Source organism: Xyrauchen texanus, chromosome 15 (genome assembly GCF_025860055.1).
Source record: "Xyrauchen texanus isolate HMW12.3.18 chromosome 15, RBS_HiC_50CHRs, whole genome shotgun sequence".
Classification (NCBI taxonomy): Eukaryota; Metazoa; Chordata; class Actinopteri; order Cypriniformes; family Catostomidae; genus Xyrauchen; species Xyrauchen texanus.
In genome coordinates this window covers 27,458,183-27,479,268 of record NC_068290.1, presented here as the reverse complement: position 1 = coordinate 27,479,268, position 21,086 = coordinate 27,458,183, and the positions used below count along the sequence as shown (strand labels likewise).

Below are 21,086 nucleotides of genomic sequence, written 5' to 3'. Positions count from 1 at the left end.
AAAAGTTTCATCATTAACACAAAAGGTTAATGTTTTCCACTGAAGGTCTGTTAGGGTAATCAGTGTGCATAGCAGAATTGCTGGCCAGTGATATCTTGCAAAACCTTGCCAGGGCAATGTCCTGTGCTCATAAATGTGCAAGGGCTATGTGTCCTGTCATCTCCTGAGCTTTGAACCAAGGCTTCTATTTATTATTACAATCCCATTGCTAAACAAACTGACCTGGAAGAATCTTTGCAATATTATGCATTATGCAAATGTTTGTAATGTTTCCTTACAGTGAAGCATTTGGCAACATTAAAAATACATGATGAGAGAAATGTGCAATATATTGGAGACATTTTTGTTAGAAGTGAATCCATGTTTCAGAGCCGTGGTGTGAGAGTGAGGATTATAAGTAGAGGGGTGGTGGGCATCTGATAAGATTCATCCATCAGCTGTCACAGAACTGTGCGGCCTACTGAACTAAAGAAAATCATCCAGTCTCCCTTCTTCTTCCATGTTTGAAAAACAGCAACGAAGCATTGCTTTAGGAGATAAACCTTTGTATTGTTCACTTCTGGAGAAAGGTGTGTTGATTTGTTAAGGTCTATTTTGCTTCACACATTGCATTAAAAAAAATGGTCTTGCTTTCCAGTAAAAATATATTAACATCCTTCAAACAAAAGACTGAGAAGCAAAATAGTGTAAGATGATAAGATTTTATTTTAGAGAATATATTGCATATTGAATGTAATTTTTTTTTTTACAACATTGGCACATTGTTTGTATTGTTTTAAACAAAAACCTAATTAAATTATGATAGATTTATGCTTTAAAAACATGGACATAAGGGATAAAAAAAAAGAAGCTTAACTTAATTCAAGAATTCATGATTCTACTCACATCTTGTGAGTCTTGCAGTTCTTGTCTTGTCTGATTTGACTAAAATAAATGAAAAAAAAATCTTCACAGCACAAAAGAGAAAAAAAGAGAGTTCAGAAACACTTATTAAACCCAGGTAACAGGCACAATGGGGGAAGGTTGAAAGGAGAGTTTGCCTGGGGTTAAAAGTCTGTTTGTCTGTTCTGACCTCATTTAGTGTGCAGGGGATTACCCAGTATCCTCATTTGCTTTAAAAGACCACGTTCTATCAACACTCACATATCACTTTGTCTACTCCTACATCCAGCACACATTTTCCAAGCTACATATGCTCCTTCACAAAGGAAATTTGGGGAAATTAGTGCCATTATGTTTAGTTCAATAACATCAAAAAAAGATTCATCAAAAATTGTCATATTTCGATGTCTGCTGCAGTTCATTTTATTTTTAATACGAGAGAAAATCAAATTGAGGTGAAAGTTATATCAGACATGGCACAGTGTAACACTGCCCTCTTGTGATAGGACAGAAAACCTGCACTTATTGTGGATAATTATGGTTCAATTGTGTGAATCTAAAAGTGTTGGTGACAGGAGCATCGCTAGACCCCATGCCACAGTAAAGTTCTGCAGTGTCCCAGAAAATGTTCTTGATAAATCCTTGTCTGAGGATGAGGGAGAACACCTTATACCAATCTGGGAAATGTCTTAATTGGATTTGATCATTTACATAATTTAAATAAGTTAAAAACATAATGTCTGGTTGTAACACCAGTGAACATTTACTCAACAGTGATTTAAAGCAAGACCTTCTGTAAACCTGCCTTGCAATGATGTCTATTGTGAAAAGTGCCGTTCAACTAAAAATTATTTGACTTCTGTTTTAACCTGTGTTTTGTGTTTGTGTGGGTGACACTGTTCACTATCTACATTTGTTTATTAACCATTGCTCCTGCAAAAGCCTGTTTTGATGAAACTCAAGTAATTGTTGATCTTCTGTGGTACTATGGTGATTAGCTATAGAGTAAATTTTGAAGTATTAAGCGGATTTATTTGTATCCCAGTTGGTTGGTGTATTAACATTATCATTATTATTATTATTATTATTATTATTATTATTATCGTGAACTCTAAAATATACAGTACAAGCCCCAAAATAACATCCAATAAAGCCTGAGACTGTACTGCAAAAAAAGAAAGAAAGAAAAAAAGAAATGTGTAATTCAGCAGCACCAGGAACAGACTGCCCAAAATTAATTTGCGGTCATACACATTTTAGTAGCTGATGGTATCATACAGTACTTTAATAATCTAAACAAACAAAGAGCACAACCCTTACAGAGAGCTATTCTGTTACATGAAGGACCTGAAAAAGCTAGAACACCCAAAGAGACAAGACACAATTAAGTGTGGCAGCCTTTGGAAAATGATTTATTCAGCACTGCTTCTTATAAATAAGTTCACAAAGCAACCAACAAGTAGGTTTTGATCTGTGCTGGGTAAGTTACTCTAAAAAAGTTATTAATTACTAACTACTAATTACATCTTCTATAGTGAAATTAGAATACTGTACTAATTACTCTGTCTGAAAAGTAATTACATTACTTATTACTAATTACATTTTATAACCCATATCAACCTCGATCAGATGAAAAATCCAAGAATAGACATGCAATTGTTCTTTTAATTCTTTCAAATAAATAATATAAAATTACAAAAATTATTCTTGAACTGGCCAAAGAATTTACAGTATATATCAATTTTGTATTATTATATATTATATATAAACATACATTTTTGCATCAGAAGTTACATTTCTATTTTAAATTCACTATTGTTTTATATAGAATTGTTCTATAGTCTATACACTTTTAATGCAATTACATCAGAAGTAACAGTAAATTACTTAAAAATGAAGAGTAATCCCTTACTTTACTTTTTCAAGGAAAAGTAATTTAATTACAATAATGAATATAGTAAATGCATTACACCCAACACTGGTTTAAATGGAGAATACCTAACTGATCAACTCTACAGATCAAAAAAAAAAAAAAAATATATATATATATATATATATATATATATATATATATATATATATATATATATATATGTAATTTAAAGAAAGTTTTGAGAGAAAAGATGTTGTACAGCCATATATGTAAACTTTAAGGCTGCAACAATGACAGCTGACAATTCACACACGAGACACGATCTTAACTGGAATCAGCACTGAAGATGTGCTACTCGTCATCATCTGTTGATGGTGTTTATGAGCTGGATCATGGATCTTTTATAATTATTCTGATCTATAACTATCACTGTAAATCCCAACTCGCTCACTGTACTTACATTTTTCGTGGAAACGGCTTGCACATAAAACTTTTAGTTTAGTCCACCACAGTAACATGAACGTTTTGAGTACCCTTGACACACATTTATGTGTTGTTTCTACTCAAAGATTTTAAATGTTAAATGGTCTGCACTTCTATAGTGCCTTTTTAACCGCCCCATAATATAACAATATAATTTTAAGTGAAGTGAACGAAATATTAATTTTATTGAGTAACAAAATCACTACATAAAAACAATACAGTTATTGTGTTCAGTAGACTGTTAAATGATATGCTAAGTGCACAATGTATTTGTTGTTAATTGAACTTGAGCATATTAGGCTATATGTGCCCTAGAAATCTTAGTACAGTTAACTCAAAAATATAAACTTAACATTAAAAAATATGTCATACTAACATGATATGTGTCAAGTAAACATAAAATGTTTATGTTGTTTTGACATTTCTGACCATTTTACTATACACTAATATGTTGTGTCATGGATGAGTTGGGATTTACAGTGATGTTTCTCTCTATAGAGAAACATCACTTAAATTGGACAGTGGTGGTTATGTCAGATAATGTCAGATAAAACCCCAAAGATGCATTTTAGTCCAACCGCATAACACTGCTGATGCGGACAATCAGCAGATGAATCCAAAATGATGCAAACCACAAAGATGTTCAAGATATTAACAACTTTTTAAAGAAGAACAACAAATTATGTTTCTGCAGGAGCAACAAAATAAAATAAAGACAATACATTAAAATAAAGGTAGAACAGTGAGTTTAGTGAAATATGAGAAAAATATCAGATAAAATGAAAGTTAAATCTGCTTGAATGGAAGATTTTAGAGTTAAAATTTTATTATTTTAGAGTTACTGTTAGTTCTCCAATCAATGTAAGAGTGAATTTAAAAACAATATATTTGCATCAGTTTCCTGTGACCCAGATTTTGAAGTGTACTTAATGATTCAACTTTCTTTTCTTCATTTCTGTTAACATTAGTGGAGCTCTTAATGAATCATCCTATTGAAACACATATAATTAATAAATCCTTTTAATTGATGATTGATCAAAGTATTCCAAGTCACAAAAATACACTTGTATATTTCACCCAGCATTTAAAGTCATATTCCAAAGCATATTGCCGGAAACTGTTATAGCTTATTATGTATCACTACAGTATAATATATATATATATATATATATATATATATATATATATATATATATATATATATATATATATATATATATATATATATATATATATATTTATTTATATATGTGTTATATAATCACATAGTATGTGGCATTTATGTGCATCTACTGTAATGTGTGCTTTGCTAAAGTAGGTGAGCCTCCCCCAGCTAAGTCTGATTCCTTTCCAGGGGCGTGTCTAGGGGGAGGCTGGGGGAGGCAGTGCCTCCCCTAGGATAAGCACTGCCTCCCCTGAGAATTTGAGAAATAATCTGTCCATCTGTTGTTTTGAGTGTAGCCCCGAATGTATTTTGAATAGTTGACTGACAAATATGAAACCGGACAATAGCCTATGTAAACCTCCGAAATCATAAGTTGCCTTATTTCATTGTGCTTTGGCTTTGCACATACTGCATACAGCCTGTAAAAATAGACATAGGCATAATCTAGCCTATAGAATAAGTTCCTTTGCTGTCGGTAGCCTATGGGCGACTCCGTTTCTTCCTCTCTGTTGAATATGCACAGTCGTTGACATCAACTAACCTTACTTAGTGGCGAGTTAACGGCAATTAGCAGGAAAGACAGCAAAAATTAAGCAAATGAGGCTTTGGGGATTTTTCCGAAAGAAGTCAGTGGGTAAGAATTCACATTTGTTTTTGTCCTTAAAGTCTTAAGATCATCATCTAACTGGCTTTCACCCACAGTAGGCTAAACCTCGAGAGTTGTAGCCTCTAACCTCCTTGTTTAATTTGACGCAGCTTGGTAGCTCCACGTTAACGCTGTCACCTCTCACGCCGCGGTTCGAGCCCCGTTCGGAGCGTACTTTACTTGTTTATCAGGTGTTGTTTTCGCTAAGGATAACCAATAAGCATTAACATAAAATGTATGTGTGACTTGTTTTGTGATATTAGTTTGTAGGAAATATACACTTTGATTTGATTAAATGGTTTTGTAGAGTGTAGCAAAGATGAGCAACAGACTGAGGAGCAGCAGCTGTGCCAGAATCAGGCATGGAAACTGGTAACAATTAATCAGTCACTTTACTTTAGAGAAAGTTAAAAGTGAAACATTGTTTATCCCAATGATCCTAATGAAAGGATTTTGACAGATTAATTATTCTCATAGAGATGATGAGAATGATATACAGTTCGATGCCATAGTGTGTCAATGAACTTAGACTAAAGTCATTCATGTATGTGCTTTAACTTAGGATCTTATACATCATTTTGACTATTTATGTCAAAAAATATAAATTATTTATATTCAATATTTTTTTACCTCACTTTACTCACTATAATATAACTCTTTTGTGATGACTTTATGTTAATGTACATGAAAATTCAAGAATCATGATAGATATTAGGGCAATCCCACTGATCTGCTCTTCCCAATACATTTTCTTCAATGGTATTGGTCTACAATTTGACATATGTAGCACTTGATGAATTAGTTGTTTGAAGCTGATTTGCAATAAGTTACGTGCTGTATCTGTGACACCCTGTATGTATAGTCACAGGAATAATTTTATTTTTCTTTATGTATTTTATTTATTTTATTATGTTTATGATATTGTTTCAAGGGTGGCACGGTGGTGCAGCGGTTAGCACTGTTGCCTCACAGCAAGAAGGTCGTGGGTTCAAACCCTGGTTGCCCCGGCCTTTCTGTGTGGAGTTTGCATGTTCTCCCCGTGTCTGCGTGGGTTCTCTCCGGGTGCTCTGGCTTCCTCCCACCATCCAAAAGACATGCAGGCTAGGTTAATTGGTGTCTCCAAAAAAATTGCCGTGAGTGTGGCCCTGCGATGGACTGGTGACCTGTCCAGGGTGTCCCCCGCCTTTTGCCCAATGTTAGCTGGGATAGGCTCCAGCCCCCCGCGACCCTGTACACAGGATAAGCAGTTGACGATGGATGGATGGATATTGTTTCAATTACTGTTATTATGATGGATTTGTGATGAGTAATACACACAGTGGACAGTAGGGGGAGACAGTGTGCTGATCGGAGGTTATCTGAGTAACTTTGAGTCACGGAGAAGAAGCCGCCATTACAAGATGTTACTGATAGCAGCACAACTTTGTCTGTCTCATTGTTTTACCAAACAGAATTCATTCACTGCAGCAACGCCAGTCGGACGGCGGGCGTGCTACATATCTGTTCTTTTGCATCACAGATGATTCAGGGAGGAGAGAGGATGTTGAGGATAGTACTACAGTGGAGGATTTAGGAACTGTAGAAACAGGCCCAGCCAGAGCAAAACTCAAAGAATACCCTCTCACCAGCTTTGGACTACAGGGAAGTGGTTGCTAGTGGGTCAGGGTATATTCTGGCAAACCGTTTGCCAATCACGTCTAGCAATCGGCAAAGCAAAATGTGGCACACGCCATTTACCAACAAGCGATGGGTAATTCGCAAAGCACGATGTTCCTTCCCGTTTTCCCAGCACGATACCATAGAACGGCATAAAGTAAGAGGCGGGGCACCAGTTAAAACATTTCAAAGTTAAAGTTCACGCAAACAGGTATTAATAGACAAGTTTTAGTCAATAGGCCTAAATATTGATTGTTTATAGCTAAATCCAGTGTTAAAGTACAACACAAATAATCTGCTGGCTATATTTGGAACATTATAAATCCAAAGTGTACGGTCACTTCCACGTATTCGTTCAGGGGGCTTAAGTAGCTACACCCGGCGCTGCGATTACCTGGAGCTGTCAAAATAACTGAGAGAAGATGATGAGTTTTTAGAATTTTGCAGAAGCACTCCTAATCTGGGTATTGCATTTATTGTGTTAGCCTATATTTATTAAATTGCACGCAAGCATGAAAACATAATGTAGGCTACTTTAAATATTTGTATTATCTTAATGGGCCATGAGTGATAAACAAATAGCCTAATGTATAACCTTGATTATTTTCCAAACAAGATGACTTGCGCCAATAAATATCCCTGTACACCAGATAAAGGAGACACTTTTATTTTTCACTTTGTTTTGAACATTACAGTTGATATAGTTTTAATAATACAGGTTTGTTGTAAATGTCATTTTATTAGGCTATATATTTTTAAGTTGAATATTTGATTGAATGTGTCAGTTGCAAAGGCTGGTATCACTGGGATCGCATGAGCAGACCAAACTTTGATTTGTCTGGGATCCCAAGACCTTTTCTGAAGTATGTTAATGTGTGTGTTTAAATAAATCCGAATGAGATTTTACCGGAAATATGTAACGTTAGTGCAGTTCTCAGAAAATTTTAATATTACATGAAATTAATTTAAAAAAAAAAGGATTTTAAATACTGAAATGTCGTCCCTCTGAAAAGAATAATCATGCATATGTATACAGTTATATATACTAAATATATTAGTTTCACCTTTTAATTTGTATTACTGAAATACATGAACGTTTGCACGATATTCAAATTTTTCGAGTTTCACCTGTACCTTTGTTTATTATGACCATACAGCATTCTTAAATAATTATATAAATGTATTTTGACCTAGACATTTACTATAGTTACGTTTGCATATGTTTGTAAATGTATATTAGCTTATTTATCAGATTTAAAGAACTTTTAAAATGTATTTTTATGTCATTTTACATGGACAATAGTTTACTACATTCTGCACCAGGAATCATACGCACTGCATGCCTACCATATGCAATGTGTATTGCAAATGTTTCGTATTTTTAAAGCTTCTACGTATGAATCTTCTATGGATTTAAGAACAACTCTGAGTGAGGAAAAGACAAAAACTTTATTAAAAATATGTGATTTTTGTATAACTTTATGTCTGATAACTTTCAGTAGGCTATAGTCTACATGGACCAGAAAAGCACGGACACAATGTGGATTAAACAAATCATAGTTATTAAAACTATATTGACAGTCAAATAAGCGTCTTGCATTTTTTATTTTTTATTTTTTGCTTATAAATGCATGTATAATAAAGTAATAAAGAACTTGCGATTGTTGTTGTAGGCTACTGGTGGTAAACAGACAACCGCAGTTGAGCAGTTAATGGGGACGCGCAGCAAATGCGCTGTGGCGATCGGGTGTAGATGATTTTCTTTGCAGTGTGAATGTCCACACCACACCATCATCAATATTTCATCATGTGGTAGACATTTCAGGTGGTTCTCAAACTGTATCAGCATGAACTTTAAGATATTAGAAATCCGATAGGCCTATTTTATTAAGATATTACATAATATTGGGCTTTTCATGCCGTTGTATTCTTTATTTATTGGATTAATATCCTCTAATGTTCCAAATATAATTGCGTTCTAGTAATTCAGCTATAAACAATCAATATTTATTGACTAAAACTTGTCTATTAATACCTGTTTGCGTGAACTTTAACTTTGAAATGTTTTAACTGGTGCCCCGCCTCTTACTTCTCACCCCTCTTACTTTATGCCGTTCTATGGTATCGTGCTGGGAAAACGGGAAGGAACATCGTGCTTTGCGAATTACCCATCGCTTGTTGGTAAATGGCGTGTGCCACATTTTGCTTTGCCGATTGCTAGACGTGATTGGCAAACGGTTTGCCAGAATATACCCTGACCCTAGTGTGAAAATAAAATTGTCTTGGCTAAGCCCTGGATGTCCTTCAATGCTGGAAACGCCTCTGCATCTGATGATAAATTACAATTTAAAAGTGGATTGTTTTGTGCATATTTTTCCATCGCTAGCAGATGAGTGAGGTCTGACACAACAAAAATCCAGTTTAAGCCCTATAGTCTAATAGGGGCCCTGTGCCTATCTCTGGGTTCCTGGCTTAGAAAAAGATATATGCACTAAAACAGATTGTGTGTAGTATAGCTTAATTCTGCGCCAATTTTTTCAATTGTTTATGTTGCCCCCAAACATGATATCCTGGTAACCCCTCTGTTCCTTTCCCAGGTTTTCTCCCTCTTCTAACAAAACATTTTATGGAGCTGCTTTGAAATAATATTGTATGTTTGTGAAAAGTGCAAAGAAAACTGACTTGACTAGCTGGCTGTGGCTGGATTTCATTGCAATTTACACAACAATAAAACGCAATAGTGAATTATAATAGAATAGAACATGAATATGATATTGCTGACTATACATATACTGTTGGAAAGTTAAAAAAAATACAAAAACTGTAAACAATTTGGTTTTTATAGAAAGATTTAACACAAGTTTTAATGGCAGGTTATAATATTTCCACAAATTTACACCACATAGTGTTTTTGTTCTCTTGAGTATTATATCTGCATTTTCCCTGACAAAGGAAGTTTGGTTTATTCCATTAGAAACCATTTCCTCTATTATTATTAATTGTGAAAACTTTTTTTTTTGTTGTTGTCTGGATACAGATACTAGTGCTTAAAAGATTGTACCTAATGATTGTGGTTGTACAATTCCTATTATTTCTAATCACCATCTGTTTATAGAAAATATGATCAGTATGTCATTTATTTATTTATTTGTTCATTAATTCATTCATTTAAATGGCACCTATTTGTTAAACGGGTGTGTGTACCTTCGCCTGTGGCAACAATCAGGCATTCCCAGTTGTGTGACATTTGATTCACATTTGATAAAACATGTATTATTGTAACAGTTATTTTTCTTCTCGTTTTTGATATCAGTTATGTAAATTGGGATTTGTTTATATTATTATTATTACATTTTATGTTGTGTAGTGGATGTTTATTGCATTATTTAAAGTGTAATTTGCATCAAGCGTTAAACTATGTTATTGGCAGAGAATTCTGTTTATGAAAAGTTTCACTCAGGTTTTAGGGTGTCATAATATGGAGACTGCGCTTGCCAGAGTTACAGTGATTTACTTTTATCATCTGACCACGACTGCATCTCCCTTCAAATCTCTCTTCTATTTCTAGAACTTAGTGCTGCCTTTGACACCACAGACCATTACATTCTTTTGGACAGGCTTGAGAATTACGTTGGCATTTGTGAACAGGCATTTACGAAGACAACACAGTACGGAAGTTCAGAGCTCAAAATGAATAAATTAATACATTAGCAAAATGCATTTAACCAACAGGTGGCACTAAAACTGAATAATTCAGCCAACAACATTACGTCATCCCTTTAAACAAGTTTTCACTGGTAATGAGTTGCTAAATGTGCTAAACGACAGCGCTTATATGTACCATATCTGAAAATCATTATTTGGGGACACTAACAAAAGCTACTTGCTAGAACTGGATTAGGGTTAGGCATGCTGCTTTATTTATTTATGTATTTTTACAAAATGTGTTTTAGTTATAGTATCATGTCAATCCTTTTGCACATGATTACGGTAAAAAGTACAATTGTATATAATATTTTAGATACAATTTTATATAGGAAAGTACAATGGTATTTCCATCTGATGCCATTACTGTACCATGGTGACCTCCACAGTGTGTTTTTGTAAGGAAACAATGATGAGTATCCTTACAGGTTGATATAACTTATCTTCCCTGTTTCTGGGTATTTATGAATTTAGACAAAAAAACAGTATTTAATTGAAATCATGGTGTTTAATAAAACAATTATTAAACAGACATTACTAATGATTTAGAGCTGCACAGAGAAATACAGACATGGTACCATGAGCTTACTCCTTACAGATACAGACACACACGAACATATTTAACTTCACGTTGTAATTTGTGAAGCATTGAAATCAGAGATTTGGATTTAATTCTCCCTTTTATTCAACTTCAAAACAAAACTGTGATTAAACATAAAATATCTGATTATTACATTAGCTTAAACTTTGTGTACACTTCCCAGTGATGAAAATGTGGCACATATCTGGACCGGTATTAAACAGACAACCCAGAAAAATGCTGATTGTCAAGATCACACCAAAATCTTAACCTACCACAGACTTAAATAGAGAACATGGTATATTCTTTAAAAAGAGTGAAGTTGTTACATGACCAGCTGAGAGAATTAGCAGCACATTACAGATTATTAAGGCAGAGGATTCAAGCTTATGGTTGTACACATTATATGCACAAAACGTTCTATAAAACAAAACGATTATTGTTTGACTGTTGATTTGTCATCCTCGTCAATTCCTCAATTGAGTGCAATTAACGCTAATCAAAAAAGAAGCATCCTGAAAAACCACAATCTCTCTTATTCAGTACAATTCTGCACATGACAGATGTAGATTGGCAAAAGAGCTCATTTTTTGTACAGTTCATCTAACACTTTCAGTTGTGTCATGATGTATAATAAGCACTATTATGGTTAAACACTGTATTTCTTCCTGCACAGATGACTGCTTGTACACAATACACATGCATAGGAGTTATTTAGGTACATATATAGCACTACTGTAATTTTCCAATTAGTTAATAATTTCTTCTATAGTGTTATATATGTATTTCTAAAACAAGTTACATATGTTGTTATGGAGTGAATTTGAAGACTGTATTGTCTTGTCAATTGCTTTTTAACTCATATAAACTCACTACATACTCTAAATTTGACTTTTCATGGCAATATTTGCAGTTAGAACAGTAACACTTTCACAAAATGATATTTTTGATGTTTTCATATAATATAAACATTATACAGTTAACTACAGGATTGCCTTCCTAAAATTTAATGGGCATTTAGACAAAAGAGATCAAATAAAAACTACTTTTACAAAATACTTTAACTTGCACAACTAAAATGTTTTACAAAGTAACAGAGTATTTAGATATGCGTTAGATGTTTTTCTCCTAAAGAACATACTCTGGAAGTGCTGTTGTTGGTTTCCCCCTGCATTTAAATGGAGGCATACATTCTGTATATTTATTTATAAGTGCGGAAAACATGGTAGGTATATAAAGTAGTATTTAAATGAATCACACTAAGGTAATGTGATCTATCTCAAGTACACCACTTCTAGACAACATTGTTTTTCTCCAAAGATCACAGTCGTTCTTTAATTGAAGAAAAAGTGTAAAAAAAAAAAAAAAAAGAGCTCTGAATTCTGCTCTTACCTGAATGGCACAAAATAGTTTGGCATCTGATCTGCTAACCTAAGATTACTCAACTACCATGAGTGTTTTAAATGGCTACGGTTCTAAATAAAATCTGTTACAAAACAATATTTGGCAGTTGTCTTTCCACACGATCTCAGAGAATCTATCCAGTTTCAGTCTGAGCTGACATATACCAATAAAAGTTAATGAGGTGCCAATGGGAGGCACAAATCTCAAAGTATGGATTAGTGTCATGTTCTCTATGCTAATGGTTTGAATTAAAATGATGAACGGAATCAAAATATCCCTTCTCAGAATATTCCACTTCAAACGTTTCAGCTTTGAGTCCAACTAAGAAACTTGCCTCTCTCTCTCACACACACACACACACACACACGCACGCACTCACTTTCACTAATGCACAGGCATTAAAAACTGAGTAAAAAGAGACTAAAAAAGGAAGAAAGAAAGAAAACAGACAAACAAACAGACAGACAATAGAGGAATTGTGTCTTTAGTATTTCATTTCTTCGATAACCTCCATAACCACTGTTCTTGGTCCAGTGAGGATGAGGTTGCTGACAGTCCTGTAGTCCAGAGTGAGCACGTTCAGTCCATTAACTGCCACCACGAACTGACACACCTGTACAGATGAGCATGAACAAATGTCATTGCAATGTGACACAACAACATGAATGGTACAGATAACAACGTAATGGAATATGAAGCATTTACACAAATGGCGCAATAAACCGATTCTAATCTCTGTCAATGCAATCCAGCGTTTTTATGGTTAAAGATCCTTCTTTCATCGAGAATAATTAAATGCATGAATTAGATTCCAAGTACAAAAGAGCTTATTAAAATGTATAATCCATATTATATATTAGAAGTGTACTTTGCTGTATAAAGGCAAAATGCTGTAACTACAAATTTGTCAAAACTGAGTTAATTGCAGTAACTGAATCTCGTCTCGTAGAAAATTATCTGTCCTGAGACAGATGGGTTTGGCTCAACTACTATTTGACTGGATAATAAAAAAAACTTTGAATCCTTTTTTCTTCTTTTCAGTGTTGCCGTGCATGTTAAAATCATTTACATTAACTCTTGAAGATGTTCTGCAGAATAATATCTTTATAAACTGATTAGCTTTTATGGAGTCCTTCCTGGTAAACCCTTGGTGACACTATCATTATAAATGAGTCATACTGTTACTGTTATCTACATCAAGTAATAAACAAGCAACCTGTCATGTCATTTTAAGCTTGGCCTTGTCATGACCTTAGTAATATCATAGGTTAATAAAGATAATACTATATTTGCATTTCCTGAAGGAAATACCTATACCTAGGCAACAAAAGAAAAGTATTAAAAATGGTAGGTAAAATTATATTGACAAAATTTGTAAACCCAAGTATAGATATGATATATAGAAGGAGAAAAGAAGGGGGTGAGAAAAGAAAAGAGATAGAGCGTTTCATATGTACAGGTGAAACTCGAAAAATTAGAATATCGTGCAAAAGTTCATTAAGTTCAGTAATTCAACTTAAAAGGTGAAACTAATATATTATATAGACTCATTACAAGCAAAGTAAGATATTTCAAGCCTTTATTTGATATAATTTTGATGATTATGGCTTACAGCTTATGAAAACCCCAAATTCAGAATCTCAGAAAATTAGAATATTGTGAAAAGGTTCAGTATTGTAGGCTCAAAGTGTCACACTTTAATCAGCTAAACACCTGCAAAGGGTTCCTGAGCCTTTAAATGGTCTCTCAGTCTGGTTCAGTTGAATTCACAATCATGGGGAAGACTGCTGACCTGACAGTTGTGCAGAAAACCATCATTGACACCCTCCACAAGGAGGGAAAGCCTCAAAAGGTAATTGCAAAAGAAGTTGGATGTTCTCAAAGTGCTGTATCAAAGCACATTAATAGAAAGTTAAGTGGAAGGGAAAAGTGTGGAAGAAAAAGGTGCACAAGCAGCAGGGATGACCGTAGCCTGGAGAGGATTGTCAGGAAAAGGCCATTCAAATGTGTGGGGGAGCTTCACAATGAGTGGACTGAGGCTGGAGTTACTGCATCAAGAGCCACCACACACAGACGAGTCCTGGACATGGGCTTCAAATGTCTTACCTGGGCTAAAGAAAAAAAGAACTGGTCTGTTGCTCAGTGGTCCAAAGTCCTCTTTTCTGATGAGAGCAAATTTTGCATCTCATTTGGAAACCAAGGTCCCAGAGTCTGGAGGAAGAATGGAGAGGCACACAATCCAAGATGCTTGAAGTCCAGTGTGAAGTTTCCACAGTCTGTGTTGGTTTGGGGAGCCATGTCATCGGCTGGTGTTGGTCCACTGTGCTTTATTAAGTCCAGAGTCAACGCAGCCGTCTACCGGGACATTTTAGAGCACTTCATGCTTCCTTCAGCAGACAAGCTTTATGGAGATGCTGACTTCATTTTCCAGCAGGACTTGGCACCTGCCCACACTGCCAAAAGTACCAAAACCTGGTTCAATGACCATGGTATTACAGCACTTGATTGGCCAGCAAACTCGCCTGACCTGAACTCCATAGAGAATCTATGGGGCATTGCCAAGAGAAAGATGAGAGACATGAGACCAAACAATGCAGAAGAGCTGAAGGCCGCTATTGAAGCATCTTGGTCTTCCATAACACCTCAGCAGTGCCACAGGCTGATAGCATCCATGCCACGCCGCATTGAGGCAGTAATTAATGCAAAAGGGGCCCAAACCAAGTACTGAGTACATATGCATGATTATACTTTTCAGAGGGCCGACATTTCTGTATTTAAAATCCTTTTTTTTATTGATTTCATGTAATATTCTAATTTTCTGAGATTCTGAATTTGGGGTTTTCATAAGCTGTAAGCCATAATCATCAAAATTATATCAAATAAAGGCTTGAAATATCTTACTTTGCTTTTAATGAGTCTATATAATATATTAGTTTCACCTTTTAAGTTGAATTACTGAAATTAATGAACTTTTGCACGATATTCTAATTTTTCGAGTTTCACCTGTATTATATGCAATATACATAGATAAATATATGTAAGAAAGAAAAGACCTATCAGAATTCAGTATGCAAATAGATGCAAGAAAGAGGACCCATTTTAATTTTAGGTCACACTTTATATTAGGTAGACTAAACTAGAACTACTAGGTACTAATGCCCACATTTGCTGCTACTGAGGTTGAGGTACGGGTAGGTTTAGGATTAGGGGTTAAAGATTTGGGGAAAGGGTTGGGTTAACAGTGTAAAAAAAATTATTAAATGAAAGTACTTTAAATGTAATTACAACACAACAACAATGTACATAATAAGTACATTGTATCAAATGGTTAAGTAGTTAAGGCCACCTAATATAAACTGGGTCCAAATTGTGCATCTCAAATTCAGAAATATCATTGTTGGTAAAATTTTGAATGCTGAATATTCATAAAAAAAGAAAAACAGCACATATAAATTTTGGAACAACATGAAATTGACTAAATAATTTCCATTTGTTGACAGAAATTTCATTTGTGAGTGAAATCTTCCTTTAAATGACTTGCATATGTTTACATTTGTACTATTTACAAATTTACACTGAAAGTGTATGGAATGTTTGGAATATGCTGCATGCAGCCCATTTGTTAACATTTTAATAAACACATTACATACAAAATGTTGTGACACTTGTTTGAAGTTTAACAGCTTTACAGTTCCAAAAGATTCTTTAGTAACTGACTCATCCAAAAACTATTCTTTATATAAGTATTCTTTATATAAACCACACTTTACAAATGTTTAACTTATTTACATTAGTAGCTAGTTAAAACGAGACATCCCTTGCTGCTGAGACATATTTTTAGGGGTTAATAAATAATTTTAGATATTAAGAAAGTGGCTTACATTAGATATTACTGAAGAGTTGTTTTCAGTTTAGCATAAATAAATATACTTGAAATGGCCAAACCTTCACTTATTATTATTATATTACATACTGTAAATTATATAGTATTTAATTACTGTAGGTTATATGTAATGCAACTATTTAATTAATAGGATAGCAATCAGAATTCAGTTTGCAAATAGATGTAAGAAAGAAGACCCATTTGAATTTAACAGGATTGATATATTCATTTTGCTTTAAAAAAAATACATACAATAATGTGCAAAGGCTTTAGACACTTGGGGGGGAAAATTGCATAGTGAGGATGTCTTAAAAAATAATGACATAAATAGTTTTCATATATCAATAAACGCCATACAAAGTCCAGTAAATATAAAAAAGCTAAATCAATATTTGGTGTGGCCACCTTTGCCTTTAAAACAGCACCAATTCTCCTAAGTATACATGGACACAGTTTTGCTTGTTGTTGGCAGATAAGATGTTCCAAGATTCTTGGAGAATTTGCCACAGTTCTTCTATTTGTTTCAGCTGTCTCAATTGCTTTTGTCTCTTTATGTAATCCCAGACTGACTCGATATTCAGTGGAGGGCTCTGTGGGTGCCATAATATCTGTTGCAGGGCTCCCTGTTCTTCTATTCTAATATTTTCTATTTGCAAAAGAAATGTTTGGGAGTCTAAAATGTATATTTCCTATTGACACACTCAAGCTGAAAATATAAATAACCATCTTAAGACAAATGTTTTTGTGAAGCATCTTATGTGCCTATGACTTTTGCGTAGTACTATACATAAATTCTGCTTGCAACAATGTTCATTATAAGAAAAAATACACTGGGTGTTTCTCAGTTTCTCTGTGTAATTGAACAGGTGCAGCTCAGTCTTTTTCTTTAAATAGCATGATGCTTTTACCTCACAAACAGACACACACGCTTAGTCGGCAAACATGTCCTTATGTAATAAGCATTCAGGCGTGGAGCTAAGGGAGTTGTTTTTTTTTAAGTTGCATAACCGTAATTGGTCATTATTGTAGTTAATTAGTTCCATGGCTGCTGAGTGCTTCACTATCACTCCACTGGGTTTAAAGAGCTTCTCATGAAAGAGGGTGAACAGTTATTATTCCTGTAAAGGTAAGGTAGATAAACATATACGTGCAGTAGACATACATGCATGATGTACTAGCCAGCCTAGACTGGGATCTGCACAAAGAAACATGTTCTGCCAAATCACATACATGTTTATGTACTGCCAGACTATTACATTCCAAACCACTCTGCTTGCCGTTATCTTGCATTTTCATAAGAGAAAGTACTCACATTAACTATCAAAGGACTTTATAATTGCTCCACATCAGTGTTCTGTGCCTAAGGTCAAACTAAAATAACTGTGCATATGTGTGTGTGCATGTGTGGGTGGGTATGTTGTAATTTAACCATCTCTGTCTCTTTTTCATGAAACTCTTCCTGCTTATTCTGGGTGCTTCTATAGATAAAATTATTGTAACATCACACAAGAGGCAACCGTGCTTCCAGGATTTTCAGACAAGCAGTTTTAGTGATGACGCTACGGTTCTTATTATCTGTTAAGATCTTTACAAGGTAATAATGTTGGTTAATAGTAATGAAAGTTGTTATAAAGTGATACTTATGGTTTATAGCCTGAAATACACTGCCTGGCCAAAAATAATTCAAGTAGCATACTCTAATATATCATTGGACCACCTTTAGCTTTGAAAATGGTGTGCATTTGTCTTGGCATTGTTTCGACAACCTTATGCAACATCAAAACATTTATTTCCATCCAGAGATGATTTAATTTTTTGGCCGAGATCTTGTATTGATGACGGGAGAGTCGAACCACTCCGTAATGTCTTCTGCAGCACATCCCAAAGACTTTCAATGAGGTTAAGGTCAGGACTCTGTGGTGGCCAATTCATGTGTGAAACTGATTCCTCATGCTCCCTGAACCACTCTTTCACAGTTTAAGCCTGATGAATCTTGGCATTTTCGTCCTGGAATATGACCGTGCCATCAGGGAAGAAAAAATCTACTGATGGAATAACAATTTATTGCCGCATATCATTGCTGAACCTTGGCCTGACCATTTGAAGCAACCCCAGATCATAACACTGCCTCCAGAGGCTTGAACAGTGGGCACTATGCATGACGGGTGCATCGCTTCATGCGCTTCCCTTCTTACCCTGACACGGTCATCAGACCACATGACCTTTTCCATTGCTCCACAGTCCAATCTTTATGCTTCCTAGCAAATTGAAGTTGTTTTTTCCAATTAGACTCACTAACAAGTGGCTTTATTGTGGCCACACAGCTGTGTAGTCCCAATCCTGTAAGTTCTTGTACAGAAATACACAAACCAGCCCATCTGGCACCAACAATCATGCCACGCTCAAATTCATTGAGATCACATTTTTTCTGATGGTTGATGTGAACATTTACTGAAACTCCTGACCAGTATCTGCATGATTTTATGCACTGCACTGCTGCCACGTGATTGGCTGATTTGATAATCGCATGGATGATTGTTGGTACCAGACATTCTCTACAATTGTGTTGAGGAAGAATATCATCTCAGAATGCTGAATCAATGTGAATGAAGCGCTTATTTAAAACAACCCTTTTTTTCACTGCTGAGCATTTATTTTTTAGACAATAACTTTATCTTTGTGTGTATACTGTACAACCCATGTACTTACTACAATAGAATAGAATAGAATAAAACAGAATAGAGTAGAATATGGCGCAATAAGTTGATCAAACCTGCTAACTTTCAGTTACAAGCACACATTTTTAACGATGATACACTGAACACAATACAGGCATGCTATCTTCACCCTACAGAAAAGTCTGTATTGCAGAAAGAATACTGTACCTTCATTCCAGCTGCTGCAGCGGGGCCGCCGGGGTCCACTGCCTGGATGTGGCAGGGTTTACTTCCTCTCACCACAAATCCCCAGCCCACTGCATCTCCAACAATCTGCAGACACACATTCATACAGGCACATTAACTTATTCAGATCTACCTCAAATGTTTACACGGCCTATGCAGAGACTCACAGTGTGTAAAATAAGGTAAAAATATGTTGTGTTTTTTTCAAGGTTACTGGTTTTGAAAATGATTGTCACACACCAAGACCTCAATAAATAGATTAAGCAGCTACACTGTCTTTAGCCCCAGTAAATTGAGGAAACGTGCTAGCCAAAATTCAATTTAGTACAAATAGTAGCCTATGTCTGTTAGATTTAAAGTAACCTATAAGCTCTTGTTCTTCTAAAGGTTGACAAAAAATACTTTTTGCAGACATACTAAATATTTGCAGTCTTGTTGTTCAAGAAAATTAATTAAAAATATTGATGACTCATTTTGCACTCTCTAGATACAGTAGAATGCTAGGTTTCAGACGAAGTCAGAGGTGGGAATATCCAAGTTGAAATTTCCCACTTCTGACCTGTGGAGTGTGTTTAAGTCAATCACATATCATGGGAACATGAACACAAGCCAAATGCAAAGCCTTCCAGATGTTAGATAGCTGGCTGTCTAGTAACTATTTTATGAGGAAATAGGTGAAAAATGTAGAAATTGATTGGTACACAAAATTCTTCATAACATCCTCTTGTATATTTATTGTTTATTGCAGATTCATATATTTTGTGCAGTGAAAATACTAAAAGTTTGATTTTATTGTTCACAAAACCCTGCTCTGTTTTATGCTCGTAGGTAGCTGCTATCTTGGAAATTATGTCAAATGACACTTTTCGCTGAAGTCGGGGTTGATCGATCTACCCCGGCGTCTTCACTTGTCAGATGTCTGAATTTGGGCAGCAGTTATTATTTTCAAGCAGAAGGTGGGAAAATTCTGAGTTCCGAGTTGTCTGGAACGCAACATATTACCACCTACTTCTGACCATCAACAGCCAATTTCACTAGCACATCCGTCAACACATTTAAAGAAATGTGTGCTCCTCAAGCCATTTCATTGAGGCTTTAAGTAAACTAAATTAGAGCTGAAGATATATAGTATCAAATGTCAGGTCTATTGATCTGATTTCTTATCTGGACTCTTCTCTTCCTGTTTTCCTGAGAAAAAAATTCCTCTTGCTATTTTTAGTTGTGAACGTTTCCTCCCAGTAAATGGATTCTCAGAATCAAACACACAAAATTATGCAATTAGAGCTTGGAGTCTGTGCAGATTTGGCATGTGTGTGTGCATCTGTGCGCGTATGTGTGCGTGCGTGCGTGTGTGTGACTTACTGTGAATGTCTTCTTTATGTAACGTCCACCAGGGGCCTGAAGTTCCTCTGGGCTCACTTGTTTCTTTAGCACTGTGAATACGGTCATACAAGCAATGTTCCTCAGTCATTAACTCTTCACTTTTTAATTTATTTTTCCAAACAGTAAAAGATGATTTGACTACTAAACACCCTGATTAAAAGAATACAAGTGAAGATGATCTATTCATTACAACAACACTACGATAGCAACACTTTACTTTACTCCTCACATTACTTAATGCTACAGTTCACAATCCCTCACATGATCAAAGTCAACACAGAGACATCCTGAAACAAGACATGTGTTTCTTCCAAGACAGAGAGATTACTCAGCTGTAATGGGTGATGCATGTTTGCTTTTAATGATGTAATTAGGTTATGGGGTCACTGGGATGGACTCATTCAACACAGAAGAGGTTCTAATCACCCTCATCTCTGCATCTGTAATGTAACAAGTGATCCAAACCCTGAATCACTTGGTCACAATTCAGTATCCAGCTCCAAAGCTATTGACTGGATTTTGA

General features: G+C 35.1%; 1 protein-coding gene across 2 annotated transcripts in view; it reads right to left on the bottom strand.

Annotated features, from left to right (window-relative positions):
* Positions 1-10,766: 10,766 nt before the first annotated feature.
* deptor (DEP domain containing MTOR-interacting protein) overlaps positions 10,767-21,086 on the bottom strand; it is a 48,687-nt gene continuing 38,367 nt past the window's right edge. Inside the window, exons 8-10 of one of the 2 annotated variants that reach the window (XM_052144169.1) lie at positions 20,543-20,613; positions 19,163-19,267; positions 10,767-13,007 (exon numbers count right to left, since the gene is read on the bottom strand). In XM_052144169.1, the coding sequence (XP_052000129.1) occupies positions 12,879-13,007; positions 19,163-19,267; positions 20,543-20,613 (305 nt within the window). In that variant the 3' untranslated portion in view covers positions 10,767-12,878. The remainder of the gene's footprint in view (positions 13,008-19,162; positions 19,268-20,542; positions 20,614-21,086) is intronic. The other variant, XM_052144168.1, reaches the window with a different exon arrangement.